Raw genomic sequence first — 16,513 nt, 5'->3', positions numbered from 1 at the left:
AGCAGCACATGTGCTGTAGAAGGGACTGACTCCATGGGACGACCTTGCGCAACAGAAGAGGATAGTAAGGAAGCCAACACACAGTAGGTAAAATACAAGTGTTTTTTTTTTAAAAATTGTTTTTCTGTTTTACAAGCAAATGTTTGTACAGAGGTTGGTGGAACACAAGCAGACAAAAACACAAGACCAAGGGTTTGTCATATAGATCTGCAGCCAAAACTTAATAGAGGGGCAATAACTGGAGATATTCACAGCGTTGATCAACTACAGGTCTATACCCCCTCCCCCAATACATGTGTGTAACAGGAAAAAGACATCCAGCATCAGCTTTTAAACAGCTAAAATGCCCCCAGAGCTCACTTCCATTTTAAAATCTGTACAATTCTAGGTGCAATGGAGCACAGAGACAACTGCCATCATTGCATCACCACCTCTTGCCAACGCTTTGTCACATGCTGTTCCCAAACAAAAAGCAAATATAAAAACAGGAGCAGAGTGCTATGTATTATTTTACATCAGATTTAAAAAAAAAAAACAAACAAAAAAAAAAAACAAGCCAAAAAGAGTTGTAAGTTGTAGTGTTTAGTAGTTCAGATTTTCATACGAGAATTTTCTTCCATGGCCTCCTACTTTGAAAACTTCCACTGGCACTCCTTCTCAAAAAAAAAAAAAAAAGTCTAACCTTGATGTTATTTGACCTCAAATACAGAAATACATAGAGAGCAAACAAATGCCAGATTTGAATCAATTAAACAAAAAGTTAGTTACTTATGTGTGACGTTAGAGGAAGTGAGAATCTGATAGCTGGCCAGATACAAGAATGAGTTTCCCTCAGTTCTACCTATAGCATTTCAATAACGACCTGTAATTAGTTAACCCTGAATATTTCTAGCAAAGACTGCCTGACAGCACAGAGCTCCTGCTAACAGTCCACTCATTCCAATTCAAATGGATAAGCATTTCAAATTCCTTCCTCCTTCCATTTCCCTGGGTTAAATGCGTATTTTCTTTGGATTTGGGAAGAAAGACAGACTCATTCCTTGTTACTTTAGTCTCCATTCTGGCATAGAAAGTATTGTCCTGGAGTCAGGAGAGAACAAACTAGCTGCCAACTGTCCAACGACCCCAAATCACTCTGGCGCACAGACAGGACTTACGAGAGCAAGGCTGTAACTCTGAGAGATACCACCAGGGAAGAGAAGCATGACAGCACACAGTCCTTTTCCAAAGCTTCCCACTTATTGTGGATGCAGCACAGGGACTCCATGATGAAGCACCAGAACAAGGAAAGCAGGAATACAGAGAAAGCATCTCCTCAGCAGTGGGTTTTCAATAGAACGAAGTCATCTGAAAGCTCAAAAAAACAGGATCCCCAGAGCAATAAGCAGAATTGTGCAATTCAAAAACACACAGACGTGAATCTTACTTTCAAAGGGCTTTATATTACAAAAAACATAAGTCACAACGAATGCGAAAAATCCATTCAATGAGGCTTGTTTCCAGTTTGCTAGGAAAGCTACTTTTCTCTTCTTTATTCCCAGCCTACCACTGAAAACATGATTGCCAAAACAGTGACACCTCGAGCTAGATTTTTAAAATCAAACTTGCTCTGCCAGATCCAGTACTCTGAACTTGTCCAGGTTGTAGAAACAAGCCTTCACAACTCGGCCTCCAAAGTATCTTCCGTTTAGATCCACTACAGCTGGAATGGAAACAAAGAACAGGTCAGCAAGCAGCAATTAAACAAACAAACAAACAAACAAACATTTCTTTAGCTAAACACTCTAATTGGTGAATCTTTTTTTTTAATCTACAGATTTTGTTTAATCTACAGAAGTTAACTCTGAGGTTCACAGGACACAATTTAGTATCCTACCTTTGATGGCAGATTCAACCCGTTCAAACTCTAAAAATATTCTTACAGCTTCATCATCAGGGGCACCAGGAATCTGAAACAAAACAAAAAAACACCCCCAAACCAGAAGTAATTAGAATAGTAGCAAAAATACTGTTTTAAATTGCTGTTCTTCACAAAAGTAGTGAACGAGTACACAATAAAAACGTTCCAAAAGCACGATACCCAGAGATTTTTGCCCAGTTTCTGACATTGTAAGTTTGTATCTTACAGATATAGAAAATCCAGAAAATGCAGAATCACAACACAGCAAAGGACCCTGTGAGATCTTCTGATCTATGCCCCTTCTCTTAGGCAGTAACAAGCCAGTCGTGAGGGAAAAGTGCCCAGTCTGCTTTCGGAGCAGCCAAAAAGAGAGACAGACTATCTCTTACCTCAAAGATGACACATTTCCCAACCTTGCCGTATTTCTCGCATTCCTCCTTAGTTTCAACTTCTAGATCTTCGTCCACCTCCCCAGCACCTACCATGTTCTGAAAGTTAAAAGAAAAAACCTAACTTACTGGATGTAGTCTGTACAGACGATTATGTAGGCAAATCACAGATGCCTACATGACCACAAACATTTTAAGCTTCTGCTTAACAGTCCAGAGCCACAGGAGGAGACAGTTCCCTACTACTAAGACAAGGTAACTGTATAATCTACAGCAGTGGTGATTTACAGTCACAATTTATATCTCAGGAAGATGCATATTTTCTCCACAACACAAAGCACCATGTAGGTGCAGGCCAGAACCATTCAAATTGTACAGACTCATTGTAACAGGAACACAGTTCTAAACATTTCAACCAGTCACATACGCTGCAAATACCAAAACATGTTCCTTTACTCTCAACTTACCCTTAGTAAGACCACTTTAGTTGGGCATTTCAGTATCTCGGTCAGTGGGTTAGAATCTGCTTTCTTGCCTGTTTCTGCAAGGAAAACAGAACAGTGAATCATGGAATATTTTAAGATTAAAGCTAATTAAACCTTATATGGGGGCTTTTATCAGAATCTTGACGATTCAGATTATCCATTACAATTCTGTTATCAAACAATGGAATAAAAGCCACAAGATGTAGTTTCATATCGGTGAGGAACAGTCGTTCAGAACTCGTAGCTACTTGGAAAGACAATAAGCAGAAAAATCACTTCTACAGAATGTGAATTAAGCTAGAACACTGACAACGTACTATTTCTTTGAGGGAAATAATTCTTGAATTCAGAATTCTGTCAGATCCCCTAAGAAGTAAAAATCAGATCTCCTGACTTCCAACACTTACACTTAAGCAGAGGTGCAGTTCTAGTAACCCTAGATGTTGTCTCTAGATTGGACAACAGCAGGGAAATCAGGGCAACATCTAAAGCACGTGACAGGGACAAAGTGATCAGGAGCAGAGCAGGATCACCCCCCGAAGAGGCTTCCAAACGCTGAAGGACAACTGATGGAGGGAGGGGAGTATGAGCTAAAAAAATTAATAGAGAACCACTTTAAAAAAAAGATTAAAAAGATAAATTTCCACAAGAAGGACTATGAGTCATTCTTCCAACTCTAACTACTATGTTCTGCAAGGACAGACAGTAAAGAAAAAATCCAGGAGCTTCCACTGAACCCAACTATTTTTTTTTCCCTGACCATTTTTCACAAACTTAATTGGTGTAGGACAAAATTACCTTTCTCTGTAGAATCGCCAACAATGATCTTGCCACCTCTCTTGCTTGTTTTCTCCACTGACAGTGCTGTGCTCAGCCCCTGTTCATGCTTTCCCAGCCCCTGGCCCTCTCTGAAACCATACTTCTGCATGATTTTATGAGCTACTGTCCCGCTGCAAAGAGAAAAAGCATCAGTTAGTAAAGGTTTCTTACACAATACATTAACATTGCATTTCTCCTGAGTGCTCAAATACCTCTTAAAATCTTATTACACAGAAACTGAAAACATAAGAGCTTCTACACAACTTTACAACCTAGCAATTTCACAGCACGCCATGAAAATGAAAAGTGCTACCCATGAATTACAGACGGAAAAAGCTGTCAGAGAAGTTGACTAAATAAAATTGTTCATACTTTTCCAAATACAACCCAACTTCCATTAGCAGTGCAAGTCAGCATCATACGCTCTATAGAATGGTTTGGGTTGGAAAGGATATTTAAAGATCATCTAGTCCAACCCCTCTGCCATGGGCGGGGACATCTTTCACTACATTGGGCTGCTAATAGTAAATCACAAATCAGATTAGATGAAGGTCTACTTAGTCCAAATTCTTATCTTTCTCAGTGGCTGGTATCAAAAGCTTGACAGAAGAGGCAGATATAGAACCATCTGAGCCGAGGCCAACTGTATGAGATTCAACAAGGCCAAGTGCGGGGTCCTGCACTTGGGTCACAACCACCCCCTGCAGCGCTATAGGCTTGGGCAAGAGTGGCTGGAAAGCTGCCTGGTGGAAAAGGACCTGGGGGGTGCTGATTGACACTCGGCTGAATATGAGCCAGCATTGTGCCCAGGTGGCCAAGGAGGCCAACATTATCTTGGCCTGTATCAGCAATAGTGTGGCCAGCAGGACTGGGGCAGTGCTCATCCCCCCCGGACTCGGCACTGGTGAGGTTGCACTTCGAATAGTGTGTTCGGTTTTGGGCCCCTCACTACAAGAAAGACACTGAGGTGCTGGAGCGAGTCCAGAGAAGCTGGTGAGGGGTCTGGAGCACAAGGCTTATGAGGAGCAGCTGAGGGAACCGGGGTGGTTCAGCCTGGAGAAAAGGAGGCCGAGGGGAGACCTTCTCGCTCTCTGCAACTACCTGAAAGGAGGGTGTAGCGAGGTCAGTTTCTTCTCCCAAGTAACAAGTGATAGGACAAGAGGAAATGGCCTCAAGTTGCCCCAGGGGAGGTTTTAGATTGGATATTAGGAAAAATTTCTTCACCAAAAGTGTCATCAAACATTGGAACAGGCTTCCCAGGAAGTGGTGGAATCACCACCTCTAGAGGTATTTAAAAGACGGGTAGACAGGGTGCTCATGGTTTAGCGGTGGTTTTGTTAGTGTTATGTTAACAGTTGGACTCAATGATCTGAAACATCCCTTCCAAACAAGATGATTCTATGATCTACTTCCCACATTAGATCATATTCCACTATCTATTAATTCCAAGTTGGCATAAGCTCCAGAGTACATGGCTCTGCTAGTCCTTCCTATAACAAATCTGGATATCCTCAGTATTAATTTAAACACGTGTCACTGAATTTTTGAGAATGTATTGAGGCAATAAAGTCCCCAACCTATTCAAAGGTACTTTTTTTTTTTTTTAATAAGTAACTTAGAAAAAGCACCTCTACTGACAGGTTTGGAAATTCCCACTGAATGAATATTTAGAATCAAAATATACCTACGTGTCTTGACATTTTTTTGGAGACCATAACTAGATAGGTCAAGACAAAAAACATGCCATGGTACTCTAGTTTAAACCACAGTAAATATTCTACGTTCAGTCACCCCCATTTTATCATAGGCACATAGGCACATAAGATTACACAGAAAAAGCAGGATCAGTGACACGATTATTTTCTAAGCATAGTATATGAAACATACAAAGACACATTAAAAAAGGCCAAAAAGTCTGGCTATGAAATACTGAAAGGTTAAAACACTAAGTCACAGAATAAACAGTAGCCAATTGCATGGTCAAAGTAAGGCAGGTTAGGTCTTATTTTTAGCACTTCCTTCAATGAAGTGAAGGCCCCAGGGTATTGCTAACCAGAGGTGGTAACAATGCATAAACTGGTCCAACAGTACTGAGTTTGGTTATCCTTTTTCTGGACAATGTTAAAAAAAAAAAAAAAAAACGAAAAAGAAAAGCATTTCTATCAAAAAAAAGCATCAAAAATTGTACCCAAAATGGAAATGCAGTGTAATAATTTACTAAACTACACTTTTATGTCTGTGTTCGTCCTGGGTAGAGTTTCGACTACACCGAGGCTGCATTTCTGCAACACCTGATGCGACTTATAAGAGGACCATAGCTAACCACTACACCTTTCAAATTAGGTCTCTAAGCTGTTTTTTAACTACAAATTCAACTTCACTTTGTTGCCACAGTAGTAAGACAAGCATCACGCACAATGCTAATCCAAGGCAGAAAAGTAAATGGGCATATTTGCATCCACAGCTGCTACATTCATTCAAATATGCTTTGAATTTTTGAACAAACAAAGCAGAGACGAAATGATTTGCCCACTGGTACGTAGCAAATTTAAGACAAAGCTGGAAAAGAAACCTAGAGGAACTAACACACCATCTGTGTTTTCCTGTATACTGCATTAGCTTGGCTTGTACAAGACATAAACACTTTATACTGGAATGTGGCTTCAGAATTTGCTTAAAAGCAGTGCCTTGAATGCAACCACCTCAAATACATTTCTCTCAACTGAGTAAATCCACTGCTTTTTCTGTATCCTGCCAGTTAGGACCATATGGACTCAGACTAACCACATACATGCAATGGGCTGTGCTCTTCTCTACTGACAAACTATTTTAACTTTTGGTTTCCACCACCTTCTAATGCCTTTTTCCACAAAATGCACGTAAGTCACCCATTTACCCCATGTTGGCAAGGAAAGAGTTGCTAGGTCCCGTGGGGGAACGAGGTCTTTCTGGCTCATCATACACTGGAGGAGGAATAGCTGCTTTGGAAGATGGTGCCCGAGGTCTCGACTCCTCTTCAAATGGAAATGATGCTACAGCTGAAGAAAAAGGAGACATTTGCTTTTTCAATAAAATACTTTGCATGAACTACCTACTTTTAATGAACACTATAGAGTATTATGCCTTCAACGTAACTCATTTACTGACAGCTCTTCATCTGCAAGTTGTACTTTTTTCTGCTTTAATGCTAACAAACTATGAAAAAAAAGTTTTCCACATAAATCCAAAAGAGAAGAATGTTTCCTCTGCACATGCTGCTTTAACGTCCCCTCATCTCTCTCTCTCTCAGAAACAAGATTCGAGCTGAGTTACTCTGGATTTTCCTCACAGGTTATACAATGAGTCTATATATAATACGTATATAATACGTCTATAACGTATTTATTAACCTCTTACCAAATGTAGAAAAGAAACATTTAGAGGCCACCCGCACAACAATCAGTTTATCCAGACAGAACAAGCAAACTTAAAAGCCCCATTCATCAGGAACAGAATTATGACAAAAATGGATCAATGCACACAGCTTGGGGCCTGAACGCTGTGAAGTACACTGTATGTTTACACAAAAGAGAAACCAGTCTAATAAAAAGAATTAATGTAACCCGAAGCAAAGTATTTACACAATCTTAAGAGATCTCACTGACAATTTCCAAACCACAACTTTTCCTGGGGGGTGGAGATATATTTTTCTCTATATCTATATATAGATGTCTCTATCATACTGATTAAACTACCTTCCACTGAAAAGTCAAATGGCAAAATGCAAAAAAAAGCCTACAGAACACTAAAGGAAATACGCAGAACACACTTTTGAATGCACTTACGGACTTTTATACTGACTTTAGATTATTTTCTTGTGAACTTGTATTTGTATCTTACCAAATAAAACACCAGACACGAAGTTTGGGGATGTCGTATGAGGGAAAAAAAAAATAATCCCCATTTAAGCAGCAGATGGAGCGGACTATGGGACTTCTGCTACAGTAGTTTTTTCTCTGCTTTTTCCAACCTAGCTTTGAGCATCAAGTAACAAGCCGTACAAAGGTTTTCTTGTGAGATCATGTCACATTTTGAAAGCTCTCCCCTTCAGGATATTTCTACCATTTCCAGCCTGTATTTACTTTTCCTTGACACCACTCAATTGCTCTTAATTATTTACTCCAAACAATCTCTTTCTGTTTTTAATGTTTACACACTTCAAATGCTTTCACTATTATATCATTCACTTACTTTGCCAAGCTTCATCTTTTTTTAACTTGAATCTTCTCATAAATAAAATCAGGACTCCCAAAGGAAAGTTTGTATGCATAAGATTCTGTTTTCTGATTATTTTTTAACGACATACAAAACATACTGTTCATTATTTTAATTTTAAAGTGTGATACAATTAGAGATGCAAAAAAGTTCAACATTTTGTTCTTACAGCAAGATTATGCCATCTAGCGGTCAATTGCAATCCTCAAGCTGTCTTCACTGGGGGAAACCCTAGCGCACGCACATCTCTCTAGTAGATACTGTATCCCTCAAAAATTTAGAAAATTTTGTCTGTAGTACATAATCCCTTCAAAAAAGACATCCATAAATTACCTCCTAAAGCAAAGGGTAATGGAAAAACTCCCTCTCCATGCTGTGGAGGTTTCTAGTCTATGCAGAGAAACCCGTCTGCAACATTTCTCCTTTCACACCATAAATGAGTAACTGAACGTGGTTATAACAGACCATCTTGCCAAACCACTTCTCTAGCAATACAGAAAGGATCCTTTAGAACCGAGATGTGAAGCACGGTAGTATCGCAGGTTTCCCCCACCAACGAAGAACTAGTACAAGTTCTTCTGCCATGAAGAGTCATATGGGAAGAACGGCAGGACAATTTAACTGAACGGAAAGTTGAGTGAGAAAAACAACACTGCTAGGTTTTAGGGAATTGGCTTTTGGTGTACTTACGTTCTTTGTCCTTCTCAACAAGAGAAGTGGGTGGTGCAATGGCAGCTCCTCCCATACCTATGAGCAAAATGGAAAACAACACGTTTGTATGATTAGATTCTGCTGATCGGAATAGCTTCACTGAATCTAATACAGCTGCTGGCTCCTTACCAGCCAATTCTTAACATACGTCTCTATCAACAGAAAAGTAGCAAGAGAGCAGTCTGAGAAGTTTCAACAGGGGTGAACTAGAAATGAATGAAAAGCAAACCAGGGTAGACAACATAGAACAGCGATGATGTATTACATATTGTGTCTATCAAACATATTTCCTAGGATTTAAAAATTAAAGACTATGGTGAAACAAACCTTCAGTTCTAAAACTGCTCAACCAAACCAAATGAAAAAGACACTTTGCTCAAGATTAACTACACTTTCAAAACAGTAAAGTACAAAGCCCCTTCCGTACTTTAATGGGCAATATTCTAATGCAGTCCCAAACTTCCATGGCAGAGCAAATATTTTAAATGTTTCCTGTCAGAAATTTTCTTTTGTAAAATAACAGACCTGAATTATTTACTGTAACTTTGTTGCTGAAAGAGAATAAAGTTTAATTTTGTTTATGCAAAGACATATCTCATCACCCAGATCCACATCTTCTAACTAAGGGCATTCAAATAACAAATGCAGGAATGGTAAAAGCCTTAATAATGAAAATTCAACAGTGATTTTCACAGTCTGATTTTATCTCATGTCTTACCCCTTCCCTGGAATCTACACCACGCAGAAACTTAAAATAGGTATCTACAAACTAATGTAAAAAGAGGTTTTTCCACATATAATTTAGCTGCCATCTGCCTCCACAGAAAGAAAAGTTTTCTGCATTACAACAGTTATGGTGTAATAAAATGCCAGGTTTGTTCTAAAGGCTCATAAATGACAGTATACTTTTCAGCTGAGAACAGAGAAATACAGAATCCATGAAACAGGAACAGGATTGTGAATTGCCCCCCCACCCCCCATCTTTTTCTTCTCTTTCCCCATGAAAACCAAAACCAGCTCCCTTACTTCTTTTTCGTCTCTCCCTTTCATAATCTTCATCTTCATCAGAATCTGGATCTGGTCGTCTTGAAAACCCACTGGCTTCATGTCTGTCTTTACGTCTTCTGAGAGACACAGTAAGTTAGGATAAGAAACCATCAAAGTTAACTCTTTGTTTTAATTTGTGGTACCACCTTTGTAGTGTGAATTACACTGCTGCACTCTTAGAAAACATTACTTTTTGTTTCTTTGCTTTTATCTTCATGGAGTATATTTTATAAAATGTAAGATGATCCAAAGCAAGATCATTTTTCACTTGCAAGTAGACAATGTAAGGAAATGAGGAAGCATCTGAATAAATCTAGTCCAAACTGACTTGTGACTGAATGACTAAAATGGAAGAGGTGTTGGATGGAATCGATAGGAAGGTAACAGAGACATTAATCAATCACCCTGCTTTGAACAGAATCCTTTTTAAATTCCCCGTCACCGGCTACACAGAGTCGTATCATTTGCTCAGCCAATAAAAAAAAAAATTAAAAAATCACCATGCTTAAATAATCCGATTATTGAGAAGCTAGCTTGTCAACTAAAATAAGATTCAGGCAAGTCTATTAAAACTTTGAACATTTAGCTGAGAAATGCTTCAAGAATTGAATTGCCTTTCAACTGTTATTTATTGTGATCACAAAAATACTCAATTTTAATACTTTGCAAAAGGAAAAGTGTTCTTCCAAAAAAGTTAAGAGCACATCTTGAGGCATAAATCAGATCTCACTCGCAGCACAGCCATCAAAACTGTGCTACAAGATGTTAAAAACAGGACCACTAGGGAATCAGACAAAATTTCTGAATGTCTACACTGTGAATTTAAAACAAACTTACACTCCGCTCAAACACCCGGGTTATCACAAAGCATACATCTGATGCAGATTTGGCTGGCACTGTTTCTCCAATTTTTAAATCAGAACATACTATGTATTTTTTAATTCCTCTAATTGTATGTATAAAGACTACACCTTGGCCCACATACAAGCTACAAGCACAACTAAATAGCAATCAACGCTGAACCCGTGGAAATGACAGCTCAGATTTCTGAGATCTTACATGCTAGTTAAAGTATGACAGAGCCTCAGGCATTCCTCCTGCACCACAACAATGAAGACAACAGAGAAGACAGAGAGTCCAGATGACTAGAAATATTAATTAAGTACCACAACTTAAACAGCAACAGAATCTCTCTCTTGTAATTCCACAGACTTTAGATGAATCATACCATGATGAATCTGGTTTATTAATTTCACTTAAAATAAGCAAATATAATCTTACTGACTAGCTGGCAGATGTTTTACCATCTATTTCAGTAGGACACACAATCTGCATTCAACTTCTTTAATATGATTAGAGAGATTTCCTATTCCAGGGAAAGCACATTAAGGTAATTAAAAATAAGTAGTATTTTCTTTTGTCCAGAGACAAAGGAGTAATAAATACACAATTAACTTACTTAACCTGAATGCATAATGTTAAAAAAGAAAATGCAACTATGCCTCTCAAAGGCCGTGCTGGCTACCTCTTTAAAACTGAACGCATTTGCCTATCAGTTTAGAGTATTTAAAAGGAGAAAGGATGGTTTATCATTGAGTACTGAAAGGTACTTCTGTAGTCACATTATACTGACAACCAATGCTCTAAAATACCTGCAAGGTCAAAGTCTGATAATGATGCATGAAATCCCCAAATACTGCTGCTACTATTGAAATAAAGTAAATGTAGAAAAACTTAACAAACATCTTTCAGCTTGTCCATTACAAGCCAAAGAGGCCGTAAACATGATAAATCTTGTAATTTTTGCGCTGTTAGGTGATTTTAGCAAGAACATTAAAACGTATTAATTAAAACACTGCACTTGTTTCTACTAGCATACAGTAGTCTTCGCAAAACCTTTGAGAGTTTCCCTGAAAACTGTTTAGAAGGATAAAACTAAAGAAACTGATATTTCTATTCTTTATCTAATTGTCAATATGTCATGAGTTTAAACAAAAAGCTTACTTTTCTCTTTCTTCAATCTCCTTTTGCCTCTCCAGCTCACGCTGCCTCTGTCGTTCCTCTCTTTGACGTTTCACCACTTTTTCGTAGTCGTTTGGGAACATAGGATCATACTCATCTGCCAAAGGAATCAACACATCTCCTGCAGAAAAACCACTAGGTACAGGATCCTTAAAAAAGAAAGAGGATTTTTTTTTTCAGCTGAGATCTGCAAACAACATCCAGTCAGAAACCAAGAATTTAACACTTCCTACAACACAAAACTCAATTCTTGACTCCTATAACGGCAGGTAATATCCTAATCCCACCAGTATTAAAAGAAATCTTTGCTTTGCTTACAAACTAACATTTCACTCAGTCTCTCACTATCTCAAATTTTTCCATGAAGAAAGAATCACCCCCACCCACTCTCCCTGGCAAATACAAAGCAGCCGCAAATCAGCGTGGACAAGAATTTTTCAAAACCCATTAATTCATTATTAGAACTATTATGGTATCTTGCTGGTGCAACCATCTGCAAGGGGTCCTCCCACACAATCTCATCAGCCTTTTTCATCATCTGCTATTAATATAATACCGACAGAGGTGCTCATACTGTTCTTCTCTCATCTGAAAGAACTATTTCAGCACCATCACCTTTGGAAAACTTTCAAGGAAAAAGTTTCTTTTGATTCCTTACCACAAAAAACTCCATTCTAAAAGCTTAGGTGGCTTTTCTTTTATTTTTAAGTTAATTGTTATACAGGTCCAGTTCCAACACTGATGCAATTACAATTATGTTCATTATTTACTTGACCAAATTGCCACCTTGCAAAATACTTGAAGGTTTCCAGGACAAATATGCTAGGAACATTGTTCTATTTTAAATTCACATTAAACTGGGTAATTCAATGTTGTACAACATGGAAGCCTGTATAAAGTTAAAATGTTAATTAATTAAAGAAATTTCAGAAAACGATCACTTCTTTGACCACTAGGAAGGAAGATGAAAAAATAAAAATACAGACTGGAGTCAAAGGATTCCAATTCAAAAACATCAGTTAACAGCTGGACTTTTTAGCTGTCTTGATCTTACCTTTAACCCAGCTGCTACATGAGGAGGTGTGTCCACAATCTGTCTCTCATCAGAAGAGCTACCTCGTTTCAGGTCAATCACTGGAGCAAGGACTGTTGTTTGTTTTGTTCTTTGACTCTGAAAAATCACCAAAACAAAATGTCTAACAAAATAGTTTTCTAAAAAGCAGCTTTCTTTACATACTTGCAGCTCGTATCTTCAATTTTTTTTAAAAAAAAACAACGAAAACCACCATCTCAAATTCTTCACTGTGCAAAGCTCAATACATCACTTCAGTCTATCAACATATAGTGATACTCAACACTTTTAATGAACCTTGATGTGGAAAACTTAGTTTATGCCATACTTTAGTGGTGGCAAAGGCTGCACAGTTCTGAGAAAGATGCTTGCCAACTATGGTTAAAGAGCTGCTACACAAATACAGATCTGATGTGACATTTCAAAGAACACGTTAAGTGAAACCAGTGCATACCCTCCTCTTTTTTTAATAGAGTGAGATCAGACTTTGTGTGTGTGCACTGGAACATACAGTGGTAGGTGAATGGTCCTAGGTTTGGACTAGGACGAGAAACACACATTAAAAATTCAGACGATCTCTTCAGATGAGTTTGAACCATGGGGGTTTTTTTAAGGGGCTCAGACTTCTTCCAAAGACGTACTGTTCTTCATATTTTATCATCTGATAACACATATTAAACTATTCTGAAATCTGAATTTTCTAATCCTATTCTATTCTTCTATTAGTCTATGCATACACTGCATATCACTTACATAGACAAAGAATATATCTAATATAGTAAACATTTAGATTTCATTCATGCAGGTTGTTCCAATTATCAACTAAATCCTATCCTCAATTTTAGCAGCATAAATCAGGATTAATACCAGCTAAAAAATGCTGTGCTTACTTAAGTATCGGGTATCTATGCTGCTACTACTTTTTTAATTAAGTAATCTCACTCTATAACCTATACACCACAAAGTGTATAGGACTCCAGGTGTCCTGCCTGAATCAAAATATCAACGCTGCTTAAAGAAAAAGGGTGAAATGCTGTAGCAATAAAAAGAGTGAATGACTCTGTCAGTTTCAGCTCATGGATTTAGCTTGTGCTCCTTCTCCCCTTCACATACACTGGAAATAGTTTCTGCAAAAATTTCTAATGCACAGTGACTTGCACTTTAGCACCAAAAGCCTTTTAAATAGCAAGCATAAAATGATGCAAACACATAAATAACAACTGATGCAAAATACCAAGAATGACCAACAGCCAGTACTGCCAACTATCAATCACAGTATGGCCCTTACTTTAAAAAAAAAGCTTAATCTCATATCTTTAAAGTTAGATTTGAAGATCAGCTTTAGACTCTGCTAGTTAAAAGATCTGAGGTTTGCAGCACACACATCAGTTCTTCATTCAATTTTAATTTTGCAACTCCCTCTAACAGACTTCAAGAAACATGCATCTCACTTTTTCCCCCTTTTGCAGTATTCTAAGGTCATAAACTTTCCTCAGTACTCCAAACACAAAAGCAGTTTGAATAATAGAAAGCAAAAATACAAAGGGACTATACCTTTGCTTGTGTGAGAGCTGCTTTCTTCACCTGCAATTGAGACTGTAGTAGTTTGAAATTTTTGGACCAGCCTTCTGTTTTAGAATCGCTGGTCTCAACTCCCAAGTCATCGTAAAGTGACATTTTCTCTTCAATTTAGAACTAAAAGACAAAAGAAAGAATCCAGATGACACAACAAATCTATGTTTAGAGCTTATTTGCTACTAGTTTGCCTATGTTTATACACCATATTTTTATATAACTTTTTATCAAAGCCAGAGAAAATTCAAAGTAATAACATTTTTCTGGCTAGTAGCAGATACAAATGCTACAGTAAGGCTTTGTAAAAGTAACTGAAAGGTAATGAATACTGTTCAAACGTTAACAGGTGTTGCAAACTTCCTAGAATTACAGTTGTAGCATTAGATATCAATCATTTCAGGCTTTGAAGAAGTTACCCTGTAGCCCACCCTGGTATTTTAAGGTTCACAAAGAAACTCAACATTAAGTATCACACAATCAAACACAAAGGAATTATTGTCTCTGCTGACCTTAAAAACTATCCACACAAACACGTTAACATTCCAATCACCTTCTTAAATTTTACTATTTTTTGCATCCCTGTAAAGGAATATCTTTCTTCTACTCAATATACTTGCCAGAGTATTATTAAGTAACTATTTCCACAACATTTAAAGGCCTCTCAAATACATATAACTTATATATGCATACACACACAAAAATATAAATATACACAAAATTAGCTAGGCAATAACAACAACATGACATTAAATGTATCACTTTGTCTGATACTGCATCTGACATGAACGGAAAAAGAGAAAACTGGAATGTAATGAGGCCTTTCACCTGTGGAACAACCTGTAAGCTCATTATTTACTCTTTGATAGGCCTGGATTATACTATCCCCACCCCAAAACTTTAACTTAATTTACTGCAGGATCAAACATGACTGATTAACAGTGTGCAGTGAAAGCAGTTATATTCATCAGCAAGATCTTGATCCCACAGATCTGACAGATACTTATATTTAAGGGAACCTGCCTGACTGTTGCTATTCATATAAGTTATGTGTTTTTAAACCTGTGGAAAAAGTCTCAGATGCAGCAGACAGCAACTATATTACAATTCCAAAAGGTGGCAAGCTCAGCAAAAAATTTAGAAAAAACAACAATTTGATCCTGCAGTGGAATATGAACAACCAGGGCTCAGCAGACCAGAGTTCACTGCAAAACAATGGAGGAAGTTGCATTCATTGGAGATTATTACACATATGAGTATAGAGAATGAAACATATAAAGCATTATACATTATAAAGCATATGGGAACAGGATGAGAACAAGGCACTACAAGAATTCCCACCTGCCACGGGAGAGCAAAGTTTATGCAACAAGAGTGCAGCTATCCTGGGGCAGATATGATGCACTTGGGGTAAGTTATGCTACACGTGTGGATATAGGGAGGGAGCTGCCATCGCGGGGAAGGCACTTTCTGCCTCAAGGCCTGGCGGGGAGGGGATGCACCACAGCCGGGAGGGCACAAGGGACCAACGCACAAGGGCTGCAACCACGTCAACAGAAAGAGCGGGCTGTCGTTTCCGCCCGCCATGGGGACAGAGGGGGCCGAGGCCTGGGAAGCAGACGGGCCGCGCAGCGGGGGCTGAGGGGCCCTGACCCCCCCCCCGCCTCCCGCTCTCCACACAGGCCTAGACCCCTCCGAGGGGAGCAGCCGCACGGCCGAAGCCTCTGAGAGGGGACAACCGCGCTCCTCCCGCTCCACCCTGCCTCCCCGCCCTTCCCCCGGAGCCCAGCACGGCCTCCCTGGGCGGGCTCGGCCGGCCGGGGCCCACCGCTCACCCGTCACCGCGCCACCGCCGCCATTAGCCGGCCGCTAAGGCAGCCGGGAAGTCCCGCCCCCCCGCAACGGCTACCGCGCCTGCGCACTGCCGCGCGCCCGCCCCGCTCGGCCAATGGGCGCCGAGGGCGCCGCCGTTGTACCGCCCCCTGGCGGCGGGCGGGGGGCGCAGCACGCCGTCAGCCCCCCGGCCAGCCCTCCCGCTCCGCCCAGCGCGTACCAGTAAGGTACTGGGGAGGGAGCTCCGCATCTTGCCCCCTCCACCCCCGGGCGCTGCGGGCTGGGGGAAGGTACTCTGATCCCGAAAAGCCCTAATTAAGGTGCCAGAGCCACCGCCGAGCTCCCGTTTACCTGCCTGGTGCAGCGGGGCCGGGCCCTGCCTGCCTGCACTGAGCCTTCCTCAGGCTTC

The 16,513-nt window shown here is 39.6% G+C and overlaps 1 protein-coding gene across 3 annotated transcripts; it reads right to left on the bottom strand.

The window, feature by feature from the left end:
• Positions 1–563: 563 nt before the first annotated feature.
• Positions 564–16,168, bottom strand: RBM17 (RNA binding motif protein 17). 3 transcript variants are annotated; one of them, XM_074573209.1, is made up of 12 exons: positions 16,107–16,168; positions 14,254–14,394; positions 12,682–12,798; positions 11,610–11,776; positions 9,585–9,682; positions 8,538–8,594; positions 6,490–6,631; positions 3,573–3,724; positions 2,757–2,830; positions 2,290–2,388; positions 1,877–1,949; positions 564–1,702 (listed from the first exon to the last, which is right to left on the bottom strand). In XM_074573209.1, the coding sequence occupies exons 2-12, from the start codon at positions 14,374–14,376 to the stop codon at positions 1,599–1,601; spliced, it is 1,206 nt and encodes a 401-aa protein (XP_074429310.1). In that variant the 5' UTR covers positions 14,377–14,394; positions 16,107–16,168; the 3' UTR covers positions 564–1,598. The 3 variants fall into 3 exon arrangements, with proteins under 3 accessions (XP_074429310.1, XP_074429312.1, XP_074429311.1); XM_074573211.1 differs by having other exon boundaries at positions 9,585–9,679; XM_074573210.1 differs by lacking the exon at positions 16,107–16,168 and adding an exon at positions 15,613–15,738.
• Between the last annotated feature and the right edge of the window lie 345 nt (positions 16,169–16,513).

The sequence above is a fragment of the Larus michahellis genome, chromosome 1, assembly GCF_964199755.1.
Source record: "Larus michahellis chromosome 1, bLarMic1.1, whole genome shotgun sequence".
Lineage (NCBI taxonomy): Eukaryota > Metazoa > Chordata > Aves > Charadriiformes > Laridae > Larus > Larus michahellis.
The sequence above is the reverse complement of the archived record's forward strand: the minus strand, read 5'-3'. Positions and strand labels throughout refer to the sequence as shown.

Bases quoted from the DNA above. Each gene is read 5' to 3' on its own strand.
- RBM17 (XM_074573209.1), bottom strand. From the start codon at position 14,376: ATGTCACTTTACGATGACTTGGGAGTTGAGACCAGCGATTCTAAAACA. The intron at 2,389-2,756 runs GTAAGTTGAGAG...TTTAACTTTCAG, and splicing joins CTAAAGTGGTCTTACTAAGG to AACATGGTAGGTGCTGGGGA. The intron at 1,950-2,289 runs GTAAGAGATAGT...GTTTTGTTTCAG, and splicing joins GGAAATGTGTCATCTTTGAG to ATTCCTGGTGCCCCTGATGA.